At 44.0% G+C, this 26455-nt stretch overlaps 1 protein-coding gene across 2 annotated transcripts in view; it reads left to right on the top strand.

The window, feature by feature from the left end:
* Positions 1-26455, top strand: part of PRKCA (protein kinase C alpha) — a 399391-nt gene that overhangs the window by 251663 nt on the left and 121273 nt on the right. For both annotated transcript variants that reach the window (XM_088028179.1, XM_088028178.1), the window contains exons 4-5: positions 13626-13737; positions 17011-17139. In XM_088028179.1, coding sequence (XP_087884305.1) covers positions 13626-13737; positions 17011-17139 — 241 coding nt within the window. The remainder of the gene's footprint in view (positions 1-13625; positions 13738-17010; positions 17140-26455) is intronic.

Raw genomic sequence — 26455 nt, forward strand, 5'->3', positions numbered from 1 at the left:
TTCTCCTCTAGCCTGGACATGTATGCAGTCATAGACATGGGAATCTAAAGATATTAGAATGAAACTACTATTAACATTTGCTTATATTTCATGATAGATTAGCTGATACTTTACATTTTGTTGGGTTTTTTCCTGTCCTCCGGGGGGAAAACAGTGTTCTGCTTTATGTCCATTTGAGCTACTTGGAAAACATAAGTTTGGGCGTCTGCACTATGTATCAAATTCATTTCAATGCCAAAAGGAGGCTTCATGCCCAGTTGACGACTGGGTCTGCCTTCGGTTCAACATCTAGGACAGGTTTGGACCCATCAATTGAGTCAAAGGCCTGGGTTGAAATCTTGATTTTACTGCTCATCACTAGCCGTGGATCTTGCTTAAATCCTGAGCTTCAGTTTCTTCATCTTTAAAACGGGAACTGTCCTTCTTGGAACCCTGCATGGCCCTGTGACAAGGTGAAAGGAAATAATGCAAATCCTTTGAGATCTAAGGTGGTCTGACCTCATTGGCCCGCCACAGCATCCTCTTAGAAAGAATGGATGAACAGATACACCGGGTATATGTTTCTAAGCCGTCTATACAGGTGGAGCAATGGGGGTCTAGGGCTGCCTTCAGACTGGTTAGAGTGGACCACCGGTTGCCGTTTGGTTTTGTTATGTTTCCCCTTTTCCTATAAACATTGATTTTTAACCCCCTCAGGTTAAGCCAGTTAATAAGGAGGAAAAAAAGATCTTTTTTTTTTTTTTTTTTAGAATACTAGCTATCATGATATTTCTGTCTCTTCAAATAAAAAGAACATCAGTCAGAGGTGTTTGTGTAAAGACATTTACATGCCACACCCCTCCCCCTCCCCCTCCCCCTCCTCCTCCTTCCAGCCACCTTCTAGCCTTCCTCTGCAGGAGGGGAGAAGCAAGCACCCAGGCTAACCACTTGTGGGGCAAACAGCGCTGGATTTCTGCCTTAATTGTAACACAGCCCTTTGGGAGGAGCAACATTAGCAACGTTCTCAGTGGTATTTTTGCTTAGTGTTTGTTTTACGTAACAAAAACCAGAAGAACACAATTCAGATGTGCGTAGTAGGTTTCTGCCATCCCAAGGGCAGACTTCAGATTTTTCTAAGAGCTGCGCCCATAGCACCAGCGGTCAAAGACGTAGGATCGGAAGTCTCTGATGCCGTCCTAGGGGATGTGTGAGCAAGTGCTGTTGCCATTATTCTTCAGGCAGAGTTCTGGGAGGCATTCATTGCTTGGGATGCGTTTAAAGTCACAGTTGGAGGAAAGTGCATTAGTGTTACCTCCCATTGTTTAAAAAAAAAAAGGCGGAGGAAGAAAGGAATACATCTGTTTGAGACGTGCATGCCCTCGATCCACCAGCACACAGCCAGCCAGTGCAGAGATGCTTGGGTAGAAATGGGCTGAGTGCAGAGGCAGATGCTGAGGGACAACACAGCTGTCCCTGTGGGGCGCTTCTCTACGAGGGAGGGCTGAGACGGAAAGGTCTTACCCAGGCACAGCTGCAGACCAAAGCCAAACCCAGCGCATCCATACAAAGCTAAACACCAGAAATAGAGATTTTTTTTTTTTTAATTTGTAAGATGTTCTGCTGCTTTATGGCTTTAGACCAGCCATCCTTCAGTGACAAATGGTTGGAGATTTACTATCCAAAAAAAAAAAAAACCAACCCCAAAAGGATTGAAGAACAAAAAGGTATGGGTACAAAGAACAGTAAATCTTTGAGAAGAGAGTAGCCTCAGAGAGGAAAACAAAATGTAGCCACCATTTTGTGGAGGCTCTCAGCCGTCAGGGAGCAACCAGGGAAAGCCAAACTCAAGGACAAATGCCTGCACCTGACAAAAATCAAGGAAAAACCACAGGTAATGTATTACTTTTTAGCCAAGATTTAAAACTAGTTACTGGTGAGCTTAGCCGAAAGGCTCAGCAACCATCCAGCACAACCCAAGTGGCTTTCATCAAAATCAGACCGTTGGCTTATAACAGATAGATAGCTTTTAAATTTAATATTTTATGTTCATCCCTTTGGCCCAAGATTTCTACTTTTTTTATCCTGAGGAACTAAGATGCTTGCGCAATGTCTGTTCACAGATACCTACGGCAGTGTCTAGTGTATAGTAAACAAATGTACAGGACTTGGGGACTGAGTAAATCAATTATGGCACCTCCATGTGATGAAATACATAGTAAAATGCGATACTGCTTTGTATTTAATGATATGAAAAGATGTTTAGGATAAGTTGTTTGAAAATAAAACCCCCTCTAGACAACCAGTCTATTTAGTATGATTCCCAAGAAAACACACACTCTAGTCTTTCTTGAATGAAATGTGTCAAAATATTAACATATATATACATAATTTCCTTTCTGCTTAACTATATTTCCTAGTTTTCTTATGAATATGATTTTATCTGCATAAATGAACGTGCGAATAAACAATGGAAAACTAGTGACTAAAATATTTTGCCATAAGCTGCACATTAAAAGAAAAAACACATTAGGTCATAACTGAAAAGATCATTGGCCCTCAGGTAGTAAATTTCTTTCTCTCTCTCTCTCTCTCTCTTTAAGAATGCTTGTGAAGGAAGGGAGGGCCAGAGGGGGAGGAGAGAGAGAATCTTAAGCAGGCTCCATGCCCAGCGCAGAGCCAGACGTGGGGCTCAATCTCAGGATCATGACCCGAGCAAAAATCAGGAGTCAGATGCTTAATCAGCTGGGCCATCCAGGAAGTAATATCTCTTAACAGAGATAGGAAGGCTTGCTATTTTGGGAAGCATTTATTAGGAGTACTGAGTGAGCCGGTGAAGGAATCTGATGTACCTAAAGAAAGAAAGAATCCTGCCCCCTCTGGACTTTACGGTCAGGAGCGAGAAAGGGATACACCTTCTGCCTGCTCTGTTGTGTTTAATCAGTTGAACAAATACCAGCTGCTGGGGAATCTTCCAGCATTATAGGGTGCCGTGAAAATCTGCCTTCTTGCAAATAACATTATACTTCTTCAAGTCCATGACAAAGAGAAGGGCAGCATCTCCCTACCATGAAATGCGAGGCTTCAGAATTCGTCCCACACGACCGACAACCCGATTCTGTCTTTACTAAATTAATCAGAGATGTTGGGATCTTGGAGACTCTTGAATAAATATGTTTCCATTTATCTCTGATTTGTTCTCAGATTGCCCTCTAAACTTGGCCACGAATTTCTTTAGGGAACAAATCACTTTGTTCAGGGCTGGCAAGGGTTCACCTAATTAAGATGCTTCTTATGTTCCCATTTTATTTTCCTTTCAAACTGTGGCATTGGAGGTAACCAGATCTTTATCACAAACATTATTTGGTGCTTTAAAAAAATGCTGTAAAAATTTATCTAATAGAGAACAGATTATTGCTTGCCAGAGGTTAGGGATTGAGGGGGTGGGTAGCATGTGATGACTAGAAAGGGATTAGTACAAGAAGCTTCTTTGCGGTCATGGAGCTTTTCTCATCATGACTGTAAATGTGATAAAATTTACGTGGGATTATACGTATCCACACAACGAGTACATGTAAAAACCGATGAAACCCACAGGATCTTGTACCAGTATCTGTTCCTGGATTTTGATCATCCACTCCGGCTTTGTAAGCTCTTATCACGGGGGCCGGGGGGAAGCTGGGTGAAGGGTATACGGGAACTCCACTATTTTTACAACTTGAGTTTAAAAGCGATTTCAGAATAAAAACTTAAAGCAGAAAAACCTATTTTTTTAAATGTGAGATTTTCCTGAACAGATCACCATTCAAAAGGTTACCATAATGGATAAAGAAGAGGTGGTCCATATAGACAATGGAATATTACTCAGCCATCAGAAAGGATGACTACCCACCATTTGCATCAACTTGGATGGGACTGGAGGAGATCATGCTAAGTGAAATAAGTCAAGCAGAGAAAGTCAATTATCATATGGTTTTCACTTATTTGTGGAACATAAGGAACAGCATGGAGGACATTAGGAGAAGGAAGGGAAAAATGGGGGCGGGGAGTCGGAGGGAGAGATGAACCATGAGAGACTATGGATTCCGAGAAACAAACTGAGGGTTCTAGAGGGGAGGGGGGTGGGGGATGGGTGAGCCTGGTGATGGGTATTAAGGAGGGCACGCACTGCATGGAGTAGTGGGTGTTATACACAAACAGTGAATCATGGAACACTACATCAAAAACTGATGATGTACTGTATGGTGACTAACATGATAAAAAAAATAAAAATTTTAAAAAAAGGTTACCGTAAAGCTAATTAAAGCAATCACCATGCCTAATGGAATGGGCAAAGAAACATGATATTTGAATGATTTCCCTTAGAAGAGTCAGTATGACTACAAGAAAGGGAAAAATAATGGTTTATCCTGGAAACAAGCGTGTCCACGAGTTCCTAAGTATGTGGTGTGGATAGAGAAACCGAGGAGCATCTGTGGAAGGTTGTATTGTCTCCTACTATTTGCTCCAGCACCTATAAAAGGGTGATAGTTGCCACAGTGCCATGTGGCTTGCAGCTCCCCGCTGGACAAGGAGCATTTCCTCCCATGGGGTCAGGTTTGCCCTTGTGCCTTGCTTTGACCGGTGGTGAGCAAGGGAGGGAGGGAGTAGCCACTTGCAAGAAGCATTAACAGATTTCATTGTTCAGGTCTACCTCTTGCTTTTCTTTCCCTGATAATGGTGTATCCCCGACAATGGATGTCCCTTCATCCCTTGGTCCTAGAATGAGCAGGCAGGTGCTCCCACTCGGCAGCCCTGTCTTATAACCTGAGAGAGAAATAAATGTATGTGGTGCTAAGCCACTAAAATGGGGGGGGGGTGTTCTTTGCTGCTTAGTTAATGTAACATCTAAAAGGTAGATGGCTTGATACCTCCAACTTAAAACTATATTTAGTTGACCTTAAAACCTACAAGCTTTCAAAATTTGAAGTTCTAATCCATTCTTTTGTCCTTCCTCAAATAATGTAAAAATGGCAGTAGACTTCGAGCTTTGTCTGGGTGTTTGTGGATTATGTTATTACTCAGAGTGTCTGCTGCCCCTTCCTGGGGAGGATTATATACTGCGCTGCTGATTCCCAACTTGGCCACATGCATGTCTTGCTTTGGCAGATGAAATGTGAGCAGAAATGATGGCATCATTTCCAAGTTGGAGATTTAAGAGCCATTGAGCAGTACTGACATTTGTCCTTTACCATGAGACGGGCAATATCCCAGATGGGGGCTGCTGTCTCAGCTTGGGTCCCAGGGGAAAGAGTGAGAAATAAATGCTTGTTGTGTTGCGCCACTGAAAATTAGGAGTGATGTGTTAGAAAGTTCGTGATTTGTTAATGCAGTGTAACTCTGCCTCTCCCAGGGGAGACAGGACCTGAACCACACCTGGAGTCTCTGCCACTATGGATGTACCACATGGCACATCGTCAGGTGTCCAGTAAATAATTTTTTAGGTGAAATGAAGAAATTGATAGCAAAGTAGGAGATACCACCTATTTAAATGAATAATAGTTAGGCTTTGTGGTTTGAGTATTTGCACATTTTCAACATCTTATTTTAATACCAGACGTTCATACTAAGCCATCAAAGATTCTTTTGGAATTGGAAAGCTGTAATTGACAGGACATGACTATATGTCAAGTTTTTGTCCTGAGGTGATAGCAACATATAACATTGATTACGAGGAGGAAGATGATGGTTGTATTATAGCTTTCAATTAAGACTTCCATTATATTGATGGCTAGTGGTTCCGAATATCTGCATAGTGAGCTCATATAGACACCTTCCCAGCAGATTGCTGGAGAAGTTATAGACACGGTCCGTTTATCACCAAATAGAGCAATCGTGCCCCAATTTCTTCGACATGTGTAAGCTCTCCCTCTAATGGCATCTTATGGTCCAGTTGAAATATAACCAAATATATTCAGCTGGGATTCAAGGTAATTTGGATTGCATAGATAATGTATGAATTCATTCTTTTTAACTTAACTCTTTTCAGATAAAGTCTCCTCTCACTGTCATTTCTGAATCTAGTCTGTCACTGCACTTCCCAGAGGCATTTTATTTATATATCTATCTAGAGAAAAGCTGTATTATTGTTCTATATCTGGGGGTTGTCTTTGATTCTGTCTTCTACGTAAATGTTATTTTTTATGTTCCATTCTGTGGCTTGCTCTTTTCACTAGACAATCTGTCTTGGCGATCTGTCCATGTTGTTACCGAAAGATCTAGCTCATTTGCTTTAACTGCTACCTAGTATTCCATAGTATAAATATATTATGGTTTATTTAGCCATTGTCTTGAAGGTAGAGATTTATGTGGACTCTTTTTTTAAAGAGTTTGCCACTTTGTATTTAATGATTACGGCATCTTGCACAACTGGGCGAAGGACCCATAGAAATCCTACTACTAGCAAAGCCTGGCTTGACAAGTTAGTTCAACTGTAAAGATGAATGTTATTCATCAGAATAAAGTAGTGTTACATTAAGATCAAAAATTAACTCACCAGAAACGGAAGTTCTTTGGTTCTTCCTTAGGACAGGCAACATTCAACAAGACCGGTGTAATCAAAGGCATTCCCTACACCCAAATACAGTTGACCAGGCTTATCCCTACAGCCCAGGAAGGGATGTGGGAGCTTTGCTCAGTACATGGTGTCCAATGTAATGATTATGGTGATATCCAAGTCACATAAAATCACCCTGCTCATAGGATCTGGTTTGGTAATACTCTCTCATAAATGAATACTCTCAACATAAAAGAATTTAAATAAGAATTTTTTAAATTATTGGGGGGAAAAAACTGCTTCCCAGGAAATTTAAGTTCTCAGAAATGATGCCAGATTCACCCTTGGAGCAATGTTTTTGGTGTTGCTCGTATAGTCAGCATGTAGGTGACATTTAGACCCAGGCTTGGCTTAAAGTATGATTCATGAGAACACATCAGATGGTGAAAGTGGAGAATTTTCTTCAGTATTTAGAAGGAGCAGCTTGAAGGAGCCACACTGCTCTCGGCGATTAAGGCAGCTACCCTGCAGGCTTCACTCGGTTAAAAACAGTCTCTTTTCCAGAAACTCTTAAAAGTCTGAACTCTGGCCCTCAATGACAGCCATTTGGTGCTCTGTGAGAAACCTGTGGGGCATTTCAGAGGCATTCAAATATGGGTGGAAAATTCAAGGCAGGCTGACCTCTAGCCAAAAGCCTGCCATTATTTTACTCATCAAATGAAAAGGGCATTTGACGTGATGTCTGTTCAAATGTAAACATCAAAAGGCACCACTGACTGCCTGCCTCCAGGTGTGTGGGGAGCTTTAAACCCTCTGGAGATTTCACATAATGCATCGGTGGACGCCAACCTTGAAGGCCACCGTTTAAAGCTTACCTCAAGCACACCTTCCAGATGGTTATAGACAACAAGAAGGCATCTAGGACATTTAAGGCTTCATCAGTATTAAAATTTTGTGCAGCATAGACCCATGGGTTTATTTTTAGCACATTGCATAATGATGGTTGCTGTGATGATTTTGACAAAAGACTGACAAGTCCTGGTAGAAATGTAGAGCAGTGTGTCCAAGGAAAGCTAATTAAGTTGCCGTATTATAAAACTAAGATATGAGAAACAGACCAGCAGATGCTTTCGGTAGAACTTGAAAGTTTCATTTGTTACTTTCCTCTAAGAGGTCTAGATTTAGATTTGTGGGTTAGACTTCATTTGTGCCTATGAAAATTGGTTGAGTCAGAAACTTCTTTTTCTCTCCCCAACCACATCTACGACAGAAACATCGGAGCTGAATGGCTCCCCCTTTCATTATAATATGTCAGGCTGTGACATGTGACAGTAGGTTTCATACTCCACTTAATGAGAGGCTGCCAGTGTCTAGGGAAGTAAAAAAAAAAAAAAAAAAAAAAGATTTACATGTATTGCATTACATGGGGAAGTGTTACTAACTTGGTAATAGTGAAGGCTTGGAGTATACCAGCCATTGGTTTGTGGCACTAAAGTGAGGCCAGATTACCATAACTAATATGTAGGATAACTTTATCTCGAATCCTCAGGTATAGTGGTAAAAATATGCTCTGTTGAAGACTCTACACATTCACTGAAGGTTCGCCGTGTGGGAGACAAATGGTTTTAGAGGAAAATAAGACAGATGCCTGTCTGGGGCATCCAGGTGGCTTTGCAGTCCTAGAGGACTTCAGTATGTTTCTTTTCCCGTTCTGCTCCAGTTTCCAGGAAGCTCGGAGAGAAGGTTACTACTAAAACTTCATTCTAGCCTTGGTTCTGGTCCAGCTGCAAATTCAGCAGGGAGCTTTAGGACCATCCCTTCGACTCTGGTGCATGTCCTTCAGGTGTGTGTGTCTCTGATGTGCGGGTGCGTGTGTTAAATGAGGGAAACATGAGAGAGGAGGTAGACAGTCATAACCTCCTAAGTAGAAGGATGTGGAAGTGCCATAAGAAAGACCGAAGTCACGTGTTTTGGAAGGCCAGAGGAAAGAAGAAAACTGTGCCTGGTGCTGGGGAGTCTGGAGAGGCTTCTGGGGGGAGGAAGCAGCTTTGTTATGACCGTGTTTGGTGTTTCGGTGTGTGAGGTCTTGACATAAGATGGTTGGGCCAGATGGAGGGCACGGCCAGAACAACACTGGGTTACGCGCACCAGTTGGAAAACCCGTGACTTACACACCTTTCAGTGGCCACGACCCCTGAGCGCTCGCTCAGCCTGTGCCCTAAAATCATTTGGTGTTGAAAAGCTGGACAGAAAGGTTTGGAAATAGCACACGTTTTCTTTACTTAGAGAAGAGCATTCTGATTCTACTTTTTAGATCAGTCTTTGGACAATTCTTCCCACGACCCTGTCCCAAGATCCAGTGGGTTATGTATTTGATAAATTGCAGTAGACACTCCTTGGGTGGTGGCCTGCTTGAATTTGTGGTATTTACCCAGCAAATATTAGTGCATTCCCCATTCAGTAAACAGTGTATTTAGTTCATAAGCTGTACAATAAAATACACACATTGGAGGGGCGCCTGGGTGGCTCAGTCGTTAAGCATCTGCCTTCGGCTCAGGTCATGGTCCCAGGGTCCTGGGATCGAGCACCGCATCTTGCTCCCTGCTCTGCGGGAAGCCTGCTTCTCCCTCTCCCACCCCCCCTGCTTGTGTTCCCTCTCTCGCTGTGTCTCTCTCTGTCAAATAAATAAAAAAAATCTTTAAAAAATAAAATACACCCGTTGGAATTACGTGTGCGAGATCTGGGGACACCCTGAAGTGTGTAGTTAAGGCCCTTGTCGTGGTGTGAGGGTCCTGGTTTTGCTAGTGTGCTGTGGTTATGTGAGATGTGATCACTGGGGAAGGCCGGCTAAAGCATATATGGGAGCAGTCCACACTATTTTTATAAATGGCCGTGAGTCTTAAATTACATCAGAATAAAAAGTAAAAGCTTGTTTTCTTTTTAGGAGCAAGACAGAATCAAAGAGATCCTCTCATCTGGTTGTTTTCATACTGGACTTTTAGCACTGGCCTCCCTCCCTCACCCTCAGCAGCCCACGGGCACCTCCTCACAGCTGGAGGGCCCTGGGGAATCTACCCCTTTGAGAGTGCTGTCCCAGTCCCTTCAGATTCCCGATGAGAAAATCAGAGCCCAAAGGGGTAAAGCACACCACTAGTTAGCAGCTATGGATAGGGACAGAAAGAGCCTGGGAGCCTTTCAGGACAGTTGCTTCTGTAAATCATTGTAAGTCCTAGCTCTTTAGCTAACACCATGGTTTCTCTTGTCAGACAAGGTGAGATTAATTCGACTGGAAATGCGTTTCTGTCCTCCTGAGTTCCCTTTCCGTGGAGACAGAGATGAGTTGTCCTTAGGGTGGGAGCAGTGAACAGGCGGGTTGGGTTGGGGGGCTGTTTCACGGTTCACCACCCAGCGCGGGGCACTCGCCTGGGAAGGCCACTCTAGGGCAGAGGACAGGAACTCAGGACCCCAGAGGAAGTCCCCTCCCTCCTTGCCAACTTGGCCTCCACTCCAGCCACCCGTGAGCCCCACAGCTGATCAGCTTTCGTCTTCCTTCCTTCCCATTCTGACCCAAGCCACAAAAGTATCGTTGGAAAACCTTGGGCATCTTGGACTTTACTTCCGAGGATAATATAATTGTAATAATCTTGTATTTGTCTAGGGGTTTTTGGGTTGCAAAGCCCCGTCTCGTACGTTCCCGAAGATAGGCCCCACCCCCAGGCTATGACATAGGCAGACTGGTTTTATTTCTGCTCTGTAAGTAAGTGACATGACTTGTCCAAAGTTGTTGAGTTTGTATCAAGACGAGAGTCTGACCGCAGGTCTCCAGAATCCTGGGAGATGCTCTCTTTGTAGGAGAGGTCATGGGCATGGTAAAGCACCTGCATGCACTTGAAGATCAACAAACAGGTGTTACCATTATTGTGTTACTGTTATTCTCGTTAACATAGGCATGATCCTTGGCCACTTGTGATTTTGGTGCCTGAGGACTCCAAGACTTGGTCATTCTCCAGACTTCTCTAGGAGGTGGAAGTAACGGTTTGCTCTCTTCCTACACCTCCAAACGGTTGGGGCCTGAAGATGCCATATGGGGATCTGATGAGTAAGACTTAGATTTTCCTGAAAAGTCAAGCGAGTTGCCCGTGTGCCACATCCATAGAGATCTGTGTGACGACCAACTGGCAGGACAGCCGCCCTGGAGCTGCCTGGCCCGCCCAGGCTCCAGAGGGCTGTGTGTGAGCTGCCATGTTTATTTAGTGCCAGTTGTTGATGCCTTGCTTCTGCAGGGGAAGCTGGCTGCTTCCTTTCCCCTGGCATCCTCTTTGCCCTCCACAGGGTAGGACGTAACCTTTGCTGTCAATGTGGGGACTTTTAATGGATACTGACGCTGTCCTGTGCCCTCAACATTCTGCCTACTATCTGGGATATTGGAAAAATTGGTGCAATGCTCTAATGGTGAAAGGCTAAGCCTGTACTTAATCCTGTACTCACAGCTACTCCTCACCAAGGAAAATAATCTCCCAAGGATGGCGTTGATTTTTCACACCCGAAGGGACGTTTGGAAAGTAAACTGATGACCCAATTCAATACTGCTAATCATTCACACACACCTGCACCTAGCACCCGGTAGGCACTTACTAGATACTTGTCAAATAACCTTCTCTAGCAGTGGCTGGCTCTCAGTCTTTAGTGTACCTGCCAACATTAGGATCACCTGAAGGGCTTGTTGAAACATGCAGCTTGAGGCCTCACAGGGTTTCTGAATCATTTGGTCTGGGTAGGGGCTAAATAATTTCCACCAAGCTCCAGGTGGTGCTGAAGAAAACCATGGGCCAGAAGAGATGGGCAAAGGTTTTCTGTAAGGGCCAGATCACTAATAACTTAGGCTTTGTAGCCATATTTTAGGCTTTGTGGGCTCTGTCTACTCAACTCTGCCATTGTAGCCACAGAAAATATGTAAATGAACAAGCATAGCTGTGTTCCAATAAAACTTTATCTACAAAACAGGTAGTAGACTTGTTTTAAAAAATGTTGTGTTGGGGCACCTGGGTGACTCAGTTGGTTGAGTGTCTACCTTTGGCTCAGGTCATGATCCTGGGGTCCTGGGATTGAGCCCCGCACCAGGAGGTTGCGGGGGGGGGGGGGTCCCTGCTCAGCAGGGAGTCTGCTTCTCCCTCTGCTCTTCCCCCTTGCTTGTGCTGTCTCGTGCGTGTGTGCTCTCTCGCACACGTGCACACTCATGCGTGCGCGGGCACACTCTCAAATAAATAAAATCTAAAAAAAATGTGTTAAAAGTATAAAACTTTGTTTAAAAAAAAGTTAATAGCCAAATCTTCATTCCGGGTGGATGTTTTTAAAGCTCTTGGATGGGAATCAGTGTTACAGATGCAGATACTGGTCAAATCCTATCTTGACTATTCACTGACCACATGACTTTGAAGGTCACTAATGTCTCTGTAGAACGAAAATAATCATACAATGAAAAATTGGGGGGAATGCTAACATTTATCAAGTCTGAATGGTGCTTACATGTTTTGTTTAATATCCCTATACTATTCTGCATGATTGAAATTTTCCAGGATTTTAAAATTCGTGACTTTAAGAAGTAATTACAGTTGACCCTTGAACAACATAGATTTGAAAGCATGGATCCACGTACACTTGGATTTTGTACGCTACATTAAATGTATTTTATGTTTTTCTTAACGTTTTTTCCTCTAGCTTACTTCATTATAAGACTACAGTATGTACTACATACAGCGTACAAAATATGTGTTAATCGACTGTTTTATGTTCTCCGTAAGGCTTCCAGTCCACAGTAGGCTATTGGTAGTTAAGTTTTTGGGGAATCAAAAGTGATACGTGGATTTTCATCTCTGGGGGAATAGGTGTTGATGCCCTTAACCCCCGCATTGGTCAAGGGTCAACTGTATAATTCATTGGCATATGTGGCTTGGATATGAAACTTAGGTTTCAAAGTCAACCAAAAGATGAATCACCTTATAAAATCAAAATCACCTCTGAAATTCTCTCAAACCACGAGCACCTAGGCTCTTAGAAGGTCAAAAGCCAAGAGTAGCTTTCTTTGTGTATCTTTACACAAAAGAAACACTAGACTAAAGGAGAAGTCAGGCTCAACATGTCACAGTGGAGGTGTTAGTCTCATGCCCTTCACCAAAACCCTGCTCCTCTGTTGTCTTCCTTAATTCAGTTAATGGCAGCTCTGTATTTACGGCTGATTTGGGCCACAAAGAATGATTCAGGAGGAGGAATTTAATAAGGAAGTGTCCTGATATGGACTTGAGGAATGAAATTGTTTTATATTTCAAGCAGGACATAAAGGTCTTTTGGCTCAACCCTCCACTTTTGCATATTAGTAAACAGAGGTCCGAGAAACAGAGGCACTAATCGACATAGATGGACCCACCTAAGCATTTAGTAGGACTGACTTGTTTTGTCCTCATAACAGCCACGTAAGATAAGTGCTGTTAATGTCCCAGTCTACAGATGAGGCAGAAAGGATAAGTTATTTGTCCAAGGTCACGCTTCTGGGAGGTGGTAGCCATGGGACTGAACCCAGGCAATCTGACTACAGAGCCGTGCTCTTTGGTTACGACACTCTGCTGTGTATAATGTTTATTTCCTTATCTGTAATCTGTGAATTGATGAACAAAAAGGCTACTTGAGAGAAAGCTGTCTTGTACCTTCAGTAATTTGTATGTTATGCTAGGGAAGGTAATGAAATTGCAGCAGGGGGCTATGGGAAGTGTACTTTCAGTTTGTTTTCCAATTTTCACCTGATTTTCCTGGAGTTTGCCCATGCAAATGCATATGATGCTTTGGAAATAGTGCAGAAGCAGGAAGAGGTCTCTGTTGGTTTGGGTGCGTATGTGGTCTGAATACTATATTTCTAGAAAAATTGCCCAAAAGGAGATCACCCCAACTCTACTGAGCGGATCCAGGGTCACTCAGTTCAGCTTCAGAAATATGTCCTGATTTTGTGTCTATATGAACCTTGACACGGGGAGGGGGGGAAGTGGTAGGACCTGACCTTGGCTTAGTCCAAAGATCTGTTCCTTTGATGTTGGAATGAACAATGTGCTTCTTCTTCCTGCAGGACCCCAGAAGCAAGCACAAGTTTAAAATCCACACCTATGGAAGCCCCACCTTTTGTGATCACTGTGGGTCCTTGCTGTATGGACTTATCCATCAAGGGATGAAATGTGACAGTAAGTTTTTCTTTTCCAGTAGATGGTGAGGCTCTGCAGCTTATGCCCGGAGTTTACAGAGCACCTCAGCTTCACTACCCTTTCAACATCAACTCATCAATAAAAAGAACTCGTTCAAATATATACCACACCGAAAAAAGTGTAGGACCTCTCTACTGTCAAAGTACTAATTTATTAAACTCCTTACTTGCCAAATTGTGAACCAAAAACAAAAACAAAAACAAAAAAACAACCCCACCCAATTTATAAATGAAGTTAGTGCTGTCATGGGGTTTGTGTGTGTGTGTGTGTGTGTGTGTGTGTGTGTGTGTGTGTGTGTGTGTGTGGTAGAAATCTTCAGTCACTGTAAAATGCAGGCTAGTCCAACCCCAAAGCAAATGCCATGTGTTGAAAGAAGAATCCCCACCTCCAGATTCCACATTTGGTTAGGCTTCAAAATAAGCTAAGCAACCATAGTCATTATCTTCCTGTGTCTCTAATTAGTGGGTGGACTGTGGAAAAATCCAGTAGGCTCTCCTTAAAACTGAAACTACGATGAAAATAAAAATCAGACATCTGAAGTTCACAGCGCCCTGCTGCCTGTTTGTGGACAAACCGAATTTCTGTCAGTCCAGTTAGAGATGAAATCACTGAAGGCCGCGGACAAAAAGGCATCAGCCCCTCCATTCTCCCTTTTTTGCTCTGTGTGTATCATCATCTAGTAGCAGGTAGAAAGAAAAAGAACTCTGGAAACTCTTTGCTTTGATAATTCTTATGAGATTCCCCAGGCCATTTATGTGTTTAAATAAAGATGTATACTTTCAGGGCATAAAAAGGTAATTACTGAACCTGTTTTTCTAGTAGACAGGGAAGTGTTATGGAAATATCAATATGTTGCCATTATTAATTACTGCTATTTATGGCCAAAAGCTTTCTATGTGCATTCTACATGGAGCAAAGATGGCATGTATATAAGAACGAAGATTAAGTGAACATCGTAGAGCAGATGGATATTTCTCAGCACACAAGGGCCCTTCTAAGGGGACACCTTAGAAAGCTGTCCAATTTAATAGCCTAAACAAAACATTTGTGATGATCCAGGCCAGTCATTTTCTGTGTTTTGAGAAACCCTCAGACTCCAAAGACATGGTTTTCAGGGGTTCTGCAAGTGCGAATCCTAAGTGCATTTGTAAATCTACTTTTGAACTCTTTTAAAACCATGGAACACATGTGAACCCTTGAATGTGTTACACACTCGAGCTTGACAAGTTGGAGGTGAAGGCAGAGACCCTGTTACCAGCTTCACTCGTTGGGCAGGACGTGTAATCACGTTTCTCCCGCCATTTCCACCTAACCGAGGAGTCCACCAGCTTGCACGTTGTTGGGCAGTGTTTACCATTTCTGCGAACTCTTCTGCGATGGGTCTATACAACTCTACCCAAGGACGGCAGTAAGTGCGTTGTCAGGGCGGGACTGAGACAGCTGGTTTCAAAATTTTGTTTGGGTCAGAGGGCTTTATTGGTGATCCGTGCATGTCTTTGTAATAAATAAATGGTATCAGTTCGCATTTATTAACTAAGTTTTTGCTGATGAAGTAACACTCATCTGGTTTATATGTTAGGATGCTGCTTAAGAGTTTGTTTGAAAAATGGGTTCCATTACTAAAAAAAAAAAAAAAAAAAAAAAATGTTGAAAACCGCTGACCCGGACCAGTGCTTTTTGTTTTGTCTTTTGTTTTAAACTCTTTTCCTCGGAGTCATAGGGCTTCAGGGGCTGCTGCCCATGCTCTTTAAGGGAGGCAGATAAGCAGATGGGTGCCAGGAGCCCAACCCCTTCACTTCACTCCTGCAGACAGGGAACCTCTCCCTGTGCCTTCACACGTTGCAGGGTTAGAATACCATATACAGCTCTGCTTGGTAGGGGAAAGACGTGAGCAGCCCCTTGTCCAGACCAGCCTCTTGGTTTGCAGAGCAGGAGACGGAATCAGAGAGAACGTTTGAGCTTCCCAAGATTGAAAAGCCACTCGTGGTGCAGCCAAGACAAGAATTCCACCCAGGGTGCTCCTGCCTCCCATGCTCCCCTCCCCGTGGCGCTTCTCCTTCGCAGAGAGGCTGGCATTAATTTCTTTGAAGTTGCAATTCTGCCCCAGCACTTCAAGATAGGAGTTGGTGAACACACCTCCTGTCAACGGCCCACCTTGTCAAGAAGCCCTTATATGGGCTGCGTCGAGGTGGTGCACGATTTGGAACGTTAGCTTTGGAAATAGAAACCTAAACAGAATCCACATGTGTGAAGCAGCGGATTGTTCTTTCCTCATTGTGTGCATTATCCTGCTTCCCGTATCGAATCATAGCAAATATACGTTATTTGCGATGCTTTTTGCAATTTACTTCACCACGTTAAACACTAAAAAACACTCGTTTGAGCGTGAAGGGTCCACCTTGAAGGTTATGGAAGAGCCTCGTAGCATCCCGTCGAGGGTGTGTGAGGATTCCCTGTGGCCATGGCCCCTTTGGGAAGCCAGAAGGTACAAGGACAGTAGGGCTGGAACACCTACACAGAATCTTATGTTTGTATTCACGCAGGGTTCTCTTTAGGGTTTCTTTGGTTCACTGCGCTGAGACTATCTTTTTCTTCCTCCCTGTCTCACCCATGTAATGTCAGGTGGTAACGAATGGCTTATCATGCCAGGTGTGTATTTGTTTTACTTAGAATAATATTTAAATATTTGAAGACCGGTTTAAAATCTCAAATACAAGTTCTTAAAAAAAAAAAAAGCAATGTACTTAAGCCTTCTTGAAAAGACAGAGTTAACTAAGGAAAGAAATTTTATGAATTTCCTGTACTCGATCCACAGAGTCTTAGTCTTCCTGAATGGTAAGCTCAGAAGGGCATAAGAAATTCCTTGGCAAAAAAATAGCCTCTGTTCAAAATTTGCATATAATTTGCCTCTGCATACATGAGATATTTATTAGCCTGTGCTTTGTATGCATTTACCTGTGTGAATTTTGGTAGTGTTAAATATTTGAAGCATGGAAGAGCAGGCCCAGGGGGATTTTGCTTCACTTACGACTGGACAAATATCGCACAGATATTTTAAGGATATTGTCATTCACATGAAGCCTGTGTTATAAGGACATCTGCTAACAGTTCTCCGTGTCACCAAAAACATTATAGCAAAGTATCGAGTTAGAGGGTAGCTCATTTTCACTTGTGCTCACACACCACAACACTGAGGAAGCGGTGGCTTGAGCCCATCTGTCAGCCTCACCCCTCGCTTTCCCGATTCCACAGCCTGTGACATGAATGTGCACAAGCAGTGTGTGATAAACGTGCCCAGCCTCTGCGGGATGGACCACACGGAGAAGCGGGGCCGGATCTACCTGAAGGCGGAGGTCACCGATGAGAAGCTCCATGTCACCGGTAAGGCGTGCTCACTACGCAGCTTCTCCGTGGGCATTCGGGTCGAGGCCAGGTTGATGCCGAGGCAGGGGCTCATCATTGTCCTTGGGGCCGCTCAGACTCAGAGCCACCAATTTCCCATGGACACGTCTCCCCAGAGACTGCTCTGTACACCGACCTCCCAGCTACTCCAGTAGAGTCCTAACTGCCCTGTGGGTTGGGGTCTGATGGCCTGGCCGGCGTGTTGTCCCCTGGTGCTAGGGGGTGGGGTGCGGTGGGGTGGGGGGGTGGGAAGCAGGGACGGACTGACGCTGTCGGTGGGGTCTGCTCTGTCCTCCGGGCCGGCAGCCAGGGCCCCAGCCTTATGCTCGTTCTCTTCTCTGCTGAGGCTCCCACCTGGTCAAAGTCCTGTATGGGGGGTCAGGGAGCATGCAGCTTGGGAGGAAATGACCAGAAAGCAGTATGTGGCAAGGGATTCGGAAGCAGAAAGTTAGAAGGCCTGTTGGCTAAACACTTCCCTGTTTTTTCTCTGCTATCAAGCTGCTGCTGTGGGCAGTATAATAGACCTCACGGGGGACCAGTTGGAGCTTAATGGTGAGGGGCAGAGCTCACTGCTAGGCAAGAATGCTCTGGCGAGAGTTTCTAAAGGCTCAGCCCTTGTTCATGTTGTTTCTGAATACAGCAAAGCACACTGGACCTGCGCCGTGCCTTCTCCCATAATAAAAGCCGCAACCATACAGTGCTGCTTGAGTTTTCCACGGTCTTCTCTGAGCTTCGGGAAGCTCACAGTCCCAGACGCCCCAGGCCCTGTGGGGGCATATGGTACACGGACGAGGAAGGTCAGGTCCCATCCTGCAGCACAGTGAGGAGTGTTGTCCTGGGACCCGTATGCTTTTTGCCCCGCCATGGCCAAGAGTTGAACTCGATTCACGACTCTGTAGAATCAGCCTAGGAGACAGCACCCTTCACTGAGGTAGACATAGATCTTCCACACGTGAAAGCCAACGAATCTAACTTAGAGCAACGGTCTAGGCCAGGCATCTTGGGAATCCATCTAAAGTGCTTTGCATAGATACGGCTCCGCCCTGTGGATATGAATCCAGCAAGAGTTTAATAACAGTGGCAACAGCAGCCGACACGAGCGGTCCCCACAAAAGGGGCACTTTCTGAGCACGTTGCGTAGTTAACTTCTCTAAACCTAGCTGGAAGTTTACTTTATTATCCTTACTTTAGAGATGAAGGCACCAAGAAATTATGTGGCTGGCCCAAAGTCAAGCAGGTGGTACATTTAATAGTTAAATGTTTAATTGCTAATAAGTAGAGATAGTATGGGTAAGAACTGGAACGTTGTCTTAGTTCTGGATGCTGTCGTAAATACTATAGACCGGGTGGCTTAAACACAGACATTTATTGATCACCGTTCTGGAAGCTGGGAAGTCTGCTGATTTGGTTCCTGGTGAAGACTCTCCTTTTTGGTTCGTAGGTGGTTGTCTAGCTGCATCCTCACTTGGGGATGGAAAGAGAAAGGAAGCAAGCGCTTTGGTGTGTCTTTTATAAGAGCACCAATCCCATCACGAGGGCCCCACTGTCAGGACTTAATTATTTCCCCAAGGCCCCATATTGAAGGGGCCAGGGGTTCCCATTACCTTAGGGGTTAGGGGCTCAACATACAAATTCTGGGAGGACACATAATTCAGTCCATAGCAAATCTATGTTTAAAATATGGTTGTTATTTGTGTGAAGGAAATGTAATCCTAAGTATGGAAAGCAAAACTCAAGGAAGTAACTAATAGGTAATCATTTGTATTAAACTTCTAATTTAGAGTAATTTTAGATTATCAGAATCAGAATTAACTTTGATGTAGTGAGAACACAAATATAAATAATAAACCATAACAAGTAGAGCTCATGGTACAAGTAAAAAAAAAAAAAATTTGGAAGTAGTACAGGGTTCCCTTTGCCCAGTCCTCCTGCCCCCAGTATTAATATTCCTTTATATCCATGGGGTAAGTATCAAGGTAGACACATTTTTATTTTTTTTTATTTTTTAAAGATTTTATTTATTTATTTGAGGGAGAGGAGTGAGAGAGAGCATGAGCTGGGGCTAGGGGCAGACACCGCCCCCACCCCACCCCACCCTGAGCTGAGCAGGGAGCCCGGTGCAGGACTCGATCCCAGCACCCCAGGATCCTGACCTGAGCGAATGCAGATGCTTAACCGACTGAGCCACCCAGGTGCCCCTCAAAGTAGATACATTTTTAAATAGTACCTGGAAAATTTGTAAAAAAAAAAAAAAAAAAGTATCTGTGTACCTGTAGTTGTCACTAGAAATTATTTTAAAGAGCCAAAGAGAAGATATCAGACTTCTCTTAATCCAGTATGAAAAGACTGCCGGGGATACAAAGCAAAGCAGAAGCTGCCGACAACTCCCTCTCCTGCATGACCTGCCCAGCCTCCTAAACCAATAGTTCAGGCACAGATTTGTCGGGATGCACGTTTTCAATAACAATAGCTACCACGCATTGAGTACTTGGTATGTACTTACTGTTCATGAGACTGGACCTTTCTTTGTGCTAAGTGCTTTTTATTCCTTGTTTCATTGACCCCTCAAACAATGCCATAAAGTGCTATTATTATCCTCAATTTTGAGATGTGCAAGTGAGCTGAGAGAAAGGAAGACATTGTTCCAAGTTATAAGGTAGAAAGCGATGGTGCTGGAGCTTGAGTCCACGTCTGACCCTTGCTTTCAGTCCCGAGGCTGTGAACCTCCCCATTCTCTCATTAATTAAAGTCTTCTTTTGAATAAATAGCAAACCCATAAATATTCACCAAACCCCTGTTCAGCGCTCCACAGGTTCTGTGAGGGTACGAAGGTCCCAATGAGAGACTAAAACCAGGGGAGCATAAAAGGAACTCATGAAGGAATTAATGGACAATCCAAGTGCATGCAAAATTAAATGCTTGATTAGGTGGTGCTAAACGGTAATCATGGAGAAGGGAACTGAGAACCGCAGATATTTGAGGCAGAGGAAGAAGAGTTCCAGTAAAGGGCCCAGATGGAATGGCGGAAGCAGCCTGGCTTTAATGAGAATGCAGGTATAAACAATGAACCATAACGAGCAGAGCTTATGTCCAAATGCAAGTGATATCTTCGAAAATGCACTTAACCCCTGAGCAGCTGTGTTGATGGTTAGATTAGCTCAGCTCCATTTTACCTGTGCAGAATCACTCAAATTGAACATAATTCCCAAGGTAAGGTAAATAAAAGTAAGTAAAAAGTAAAGTAAAACAGAAATCTTTTGAAATCAGAGATGAGTTTCCTTTCTAGATCAGTATAGTATTTATGGGAAAGGCCTCCGTTTTAGTGGTATATTTTTATTTTTTTGCCTCTGGGCAGTGGTGCTGATATCTGAACAGTGTCATTTTTATTTCTTTCAATATGCGATTTTAATAGGTTTTCTACATTCTTGGTGCTTTTTTATTTGGTGTTTGGAGGAATGGTAAAAAAAAAATTCCCTCATGGGAACAAATTTTCAATTTAATGTTATAAGTAAATGGAAGAAATATCATGCTTTACAGCTGCTCCAGGAACACATGTCTCCCACAAATAGATTATTCTGCAGAGGAGTCTCATTTTTCTCAAATACTCTGGGTGGTTAATTTGGCTTGGAAATTGAAGTTCTCCTGCGAGTTCTGAGGGGGAGGGGAAGGCTCGGGGCAGGATCTGAGGCTCCTTGCAGCAGATGGGTCTGCCTTCTAGGGCGGTTTGCAATTTGGTGCCCGAGTCTCACCACCCCAGCCATCGAGACTGGTCGTCATGGTGTTGTGATGAAGCAATAATATTCCCTCTGTGTGTTTTTCCATCTTGTGAGCGTAGAGCCTACACAGTCAAGGCGATGAGACTCAGCTTTGGGTAACAATCATTGATTCTTCGATTCACCCACTCATTATACACTTATTGAGCATGTCTTCGGCTCTCTCAAGGTGCCAAGGAAGCAAAGATAATTAAGACATGGCCCCTATTGTGGAATGTGTGGTCTTTGTGGTGGGGGGGCAGTAGGGGGATGGATTAAGACATAAAAAAGGGACGACCGGGTGCGTATGCCAGGTGCCTTTATTTATTTCTTTTTTTTTATTATGTTATGTTAGTCACTATACAATACATCATTAGTTTTTGATGTGGTGATCCACAATTCATTGTTTTGCCAGGTACCTTTAAGTGCGGGGGGAGCTGGGGTGAGAGGTGCATCACCTACCCTGCAGAAGCTGCAGACGGCTCTGTGTAGCCAGTGACAGGGAAGCTCGGAGGACATTTCAGATAAAGATGCAACGCCGGGGAAGGGCATGGTGTGTTTAGGAAGCTCGCACAGCCCAGGACTCAGGGAATTTGGAGTGTGAGGTGGGGGGAGAGCCGGAGCGAAATTTCTTTCCGTTTTCAAGGAATCCGGGCTATAGTCCTCATAGTTCACAGATTGTACGGTTCTTAGGGGTCATGTAGTAAGGTTAAATATCTCTTTTTCAAACAGGAGGATTTTAAGTTCCAATCGGTTGTGTTTGCAAGGATAGAGCATCAGTCTCCTAGCCTGAACTCCGGGCCTCACCTCGAGGTTCACAGTGACCCTTGACTTTTCTTTGTCACTGATGGGAAAGGGGGCAGAGCGGGTAGCCCACTACTGATTGCCTAAAAGCTTTATAGGGATGCTTTTCCCAATGGCAGACAGGCTTGTGGAATATAATAATCAGTGTGGGGCTGCCAGCAAGGAGCTGGACCTAGCTGCTTGCTTAAAGGAAAAGGTATTACTCAGAGGTAATTTCTATGAAATAAAATCTTGGCTGTGGGGTTTGGATCAAGCTCGGGCACATGGCAGGTGATGCAGCTGATGTAGCTGGTCTGTGGGTTGGGATAGAGGAGGTCAGCAAGAAGCTGCTTACCTCGAGTATGTCTGGATTGTCCATTATTGGGGATACTACATTTGATCATCTAGTTAGTTCAGGTATTTTCATCAGATCCCTCCACTACAAGGGTGCCCTTTTCTGTTTATAAATAATAAGGAATCTGGGTGTCATACTTGGAGACCAGCAACCTTCCACCCAGTGGTTTTAGCATCCATGGATGGGTTGTAATCAATTATTACATTGATGGTTGCACAATGTGACTTTCTAATTCTGTAGTTCCTTCTATGATAATTTTCTGGCGTTCATCTGAAAGAAAAACTTTTCCTTTACCTCTCTCCTACATTTTTTTAAAGTGGGCTCCACAATGAGCGTGGAGCCCAATGGGGCTTGAACTCATGACCCTGACATCAAGACCTGAGCAGAAATCAAGAGTCAGATGCTTAACCGACTGAGCCACCCAGGGTCCCCTCCCCTACATTTTTTAAAGTAGCAATTTGGGCTCATGAATTCTTTCCTACTGTCAATTTATGTTCAGATTGTTCAAAATACAGCCAGTGGGAGCCCCTTCAAACTGGCTCTGTGTCCTTTTGACATAACCCGTCAGGTTTTTTGTTTGTTTGTTTTTTTCTTTTTAGCACTTCATTTCTTTCTGGAACAGAAGAGCCCACCTTGCACTTAATATCTTGGAGTAGCCCTGGGTATTTTTTTTTTTTTAACTGGGAAATAAGAATCCGTGATCTGGGTGCTGGGGTGCTCATTGCTTCCAGGGTGCTACTCTTTCTCAGCTCTTGCAGTAGACAGAGGTAATGACTCCACACTGGTGCTTCCAGTTCTGATCGTAGCTCAGACTGAAAGGGTAGACCTCCTAATGTGATGTAATAGAAGGTACATGATATTGCCTATCAAGTATTCTTGCCAAAATCTTATAACCTGAATCTAATCATGAGAGGGGGAGGGGGAAGCAGATAAATCCAGATATTGGGACATGCTGCTTGTTAACCAGTCTGGACTTTTCAAAAATGCCACCGTCCCAAGAAACAAAAACACTGTCCCAAGAAACAAAAATGCCACTGTCCCAAGAAACAAAAACGGTTCTTGAGTAAAGGAATGCGGAGAAATGGCAACCAAGTGCAACCTGTAATACTTGATTGGATCCTGGATCTAAAAAAGACAACTATACAGGGCTTTGGGTGACAGTGGGGGGCTGAGGTGGGGAATGTGAATCTGGATGGTATTTTAGATAATGTTTTTATATCAGTGTGAAATTTCTGGATGGTAATGGCGATGTGCTTTTGAAGGGCAGTGCTGATGTCTGCAACTCACCTACAAATGGTTTGGTAAAAACAAAAAAACAAAACTGAAAATACATGTAGGTACGACACAGAAAGCTTGTGTGGCAAAATGTTCATAGTGAATCTAAAATGGATGGATGGATGGATGGATAGATGAATGGATGGATGGATCGATCGATTGATTGATCAAGAATCTAGGTGAAGAGTATATAGGTATTTGATGTACTGTTCTTTCCACTACACTGTTGGTTTGGTTTGAAATTGTTTAAACCAAACCTCCAGAATGTCAGGCAATGATAAATTGGAACTTTTTATTGCTGTCCGTAGAGATCACTCTCAGCTAGAAGGAAGCCCCAAGGTGAGCTAACATCAGAGCTCCCGATGGGGATGCTAGTGGACTGCCAGCCAGTCAAAACACAAGCAGCAAATGTGGAAAAGGAGACATGAGAGCAAACCAGAGAAGCTGCTGGTGTTTCTTGAGTGCCTAGGTCCTATGAGAAGAGAACCCAACATCCACTTCAGTACCTTCTGTGTACCAGGCCCTGGTTGGGAGCCTTTCTATATATTAATGTTGTGATATATTCATCACAGCAATGTTTCAAGAAAAGGGCTATCATTATCGTCGTTGTGTAACCAAGGAAGCAGACTGGAAGAGCTCCCAGGCCTGCCCAAGGTCACACAGCTGCTAAGTGGAGAACACTCCACCCCCAGCGCCCAGGCACGCGCCTCCCACTCTCTCCCGCAGCCGACCCCTGGCCCTGCCGAAGGAAGCTTGTATGCTAGCACAGATGTGGCCCATACTGGTGCTCGGGTGTTTGCAATTTCACATTTCCGTCCTGCAATTAACAGGTGAGACTGCTCTGTGCTGGTCCTGCGGCCCCTGTAATTACTACGGGGCCGTTGACACCCTTGCAAGTGAGGGTCAGTCTCATTCCCCCAGCCTCCATCCCCCAGGGCTTAGATAATGGCTGGAAATAAACATGGCAGCAGGAGGGGTGCCTGGGTGGCTCAGTTGGTTAAGCGACTGCCTTCGGCTCAGGTCGTGATCCTGGGGTCCCGGGATCGAGTCCCGCATCGGGCTCCCTGCTCAGCAGGGAGTGTGCTTCTCCCTCTGACACTCCCCCCTCTCATGCTCTCTCTCTCTCATTCTCTCTCTCTCACATAAATAAATAAAGTCTTTAAAACAAAGAAACATGGCAGCAGGGAATCTGGGCTGAAAAAGAATTAAAGTGGGCAAAGAAGGATGGAAACAAATACCCCCTCGGGATGTATTCTGATGGTGCACGAGTCGGCCAGACGTGGGTCCTGCCCCCGGCCTTTCTCACTCTGCCACCCCCAGCATTTCCTTACTGGCTCTGGTTCTTTCCTGTTGCAGACCCATCCTCCCTCTCCCAGTCCCACAGTCTTGGAAGAACCCATCTCTGGCAGTTACCTGCCTTGAGTTTGCTGGTGCTTAACATTTACAAAAGAGTTTGCAAAAGAAAACAGGCACAATCTCTAAGCTAAAAACGAGTAGTAGCATGCTTATACCAGAAGAGTGCCCACAGGTTGCCCCATTCCAATGGGTATGCTTCTTGGCATGTTTTCAAGGAATTTATCTACTTTGTCTTCTTCCTTGATGGGCGATTCCTAAACATCAGGTGTCCCATGTCTGTGTGTCACCCAGTACTTTAGCAGCCAGTACCTTGCCTGCCCCCCAGGTCTTATTCCTGACGCCTCACCCCCACCCCTTGACACTCTGTTCCAATTGTCAAGAAAGCTATGTGCTGTTTGCCCAGTGGGCAGGCTGTTTCCCACCTCCTCACCTTTGTTTATGCCGTGTCCCCCACTCCCTCGGGAACATCTTTTTTTTTTTTTAATCTTTAAATTTTTTATTGTTATGTTAATCACCATACATTACATCATTAGTTTTTGATGTTTGTTCCATGATTCGTTGTTTGTGCATAACACCCAGTACTCCACGCAGAACGTGCCCTCTTTAATACCCATCACCAGGCTAACCCATCCCCCCACCCCCCTCCCCTCTAGAACCCTCAGTTTGTTTTTCAGAGTCCATCTGAAGATTAATCTCAAGAAACAAACTGAGGGTTGCTGGAGTGGTGGGGGGTGGGAGGGATGGGGTGCCTGGGTGATAGACACTGGGGAGGGTATGTGCTATGGTGAGTGCTGTGAATTGTGCAAGATTGTTGAATCACAGTTCTGTACTTCTGAAACAAATAATGCAACATATGTTAAGAAAAAAGAAAAAGAAGAAGATAGCAGGAGGGGAAGAATGAAGGGGAGTAAGTCAGAGGGGGAGACGAACCATGAGAGACGATGGACTCTGAAAAATAAACTGAGGGTTCTAGAGGGGAGGGAGGTGGGGGGATGGGTTAGCCTGGTGATGGGTATTAAAGAAGGCATGTTCTGCGTGGAGCACCGGGTGTTATGCACAAACAATGAATCATGGAACACTACATCAAAAACTAATGATGTAATGTATGGTGATTAACATAACAATAAAAAATTTTTAAAAATTCCTCATATCAGTGAGGTCATATGATACATGTCTTTCTCTGATTGACTTATTTCACTCAGCATAACACCCTCCAGTTCCATCCACGTTGTTGCAAATGGCAAGATCTCATAGCTCTTGATGGCTGTATAATATTCCATTGTATATATATATACCACATCTTCTCTATCCATTCGTCTGTCAATGGACATCTTGGCTCTTTCCACAGTTTGGCTATTGTGGACATTGCTGCTATAAACATTGGGGTGCATGTACTCGGGAACATCTTTTTAACACTCTGCTCCAGATACCTTCAGGAAGCCTCTTCTCGAATTTTATAGCTTACCTAAAATCGACCACATTTCCCGCCACACCATTTATAATGTCTATAATATGATTTCATGTATGTTTATCTGCATGTTAATGTCCCTCTAGCAGACCGTCAGCCCTTCCAGGACAGAGATGGTGTCTTACCTCTCATATCCGGCCCAGCACCTCGAATTTGTGCCCTAGTGTGTTTGTTGAGCAGATTATGATGATAGAAGTCTCTAGTAGGCACAGAATTTAAAAATTCACTTGGCTTTATACCACGTACTCTTATATCAGGTCCAAGCAACTCTTCCCATTTTGGCCTTATGTCTGGGTCAAGTTAAAA

Source organism: Eumetopias jubatus, unplaced genomic scaffold (assembly GCF_037043125.1).
Source record: "Eumetopias jubatus isolate StellerSeaLion01/CBP00866 unplaced genomic scaffold, mEumJub1_p1.0 scaffold_10, whole genome shotgun sequence".
In the NCBI taxonomy this organism is placed as follows: Eukaryota; Metazoa; Chordata; class Mammalia; order Carnivora; family Otariidae; genus Eumetopias; species Eumetopias jubatus.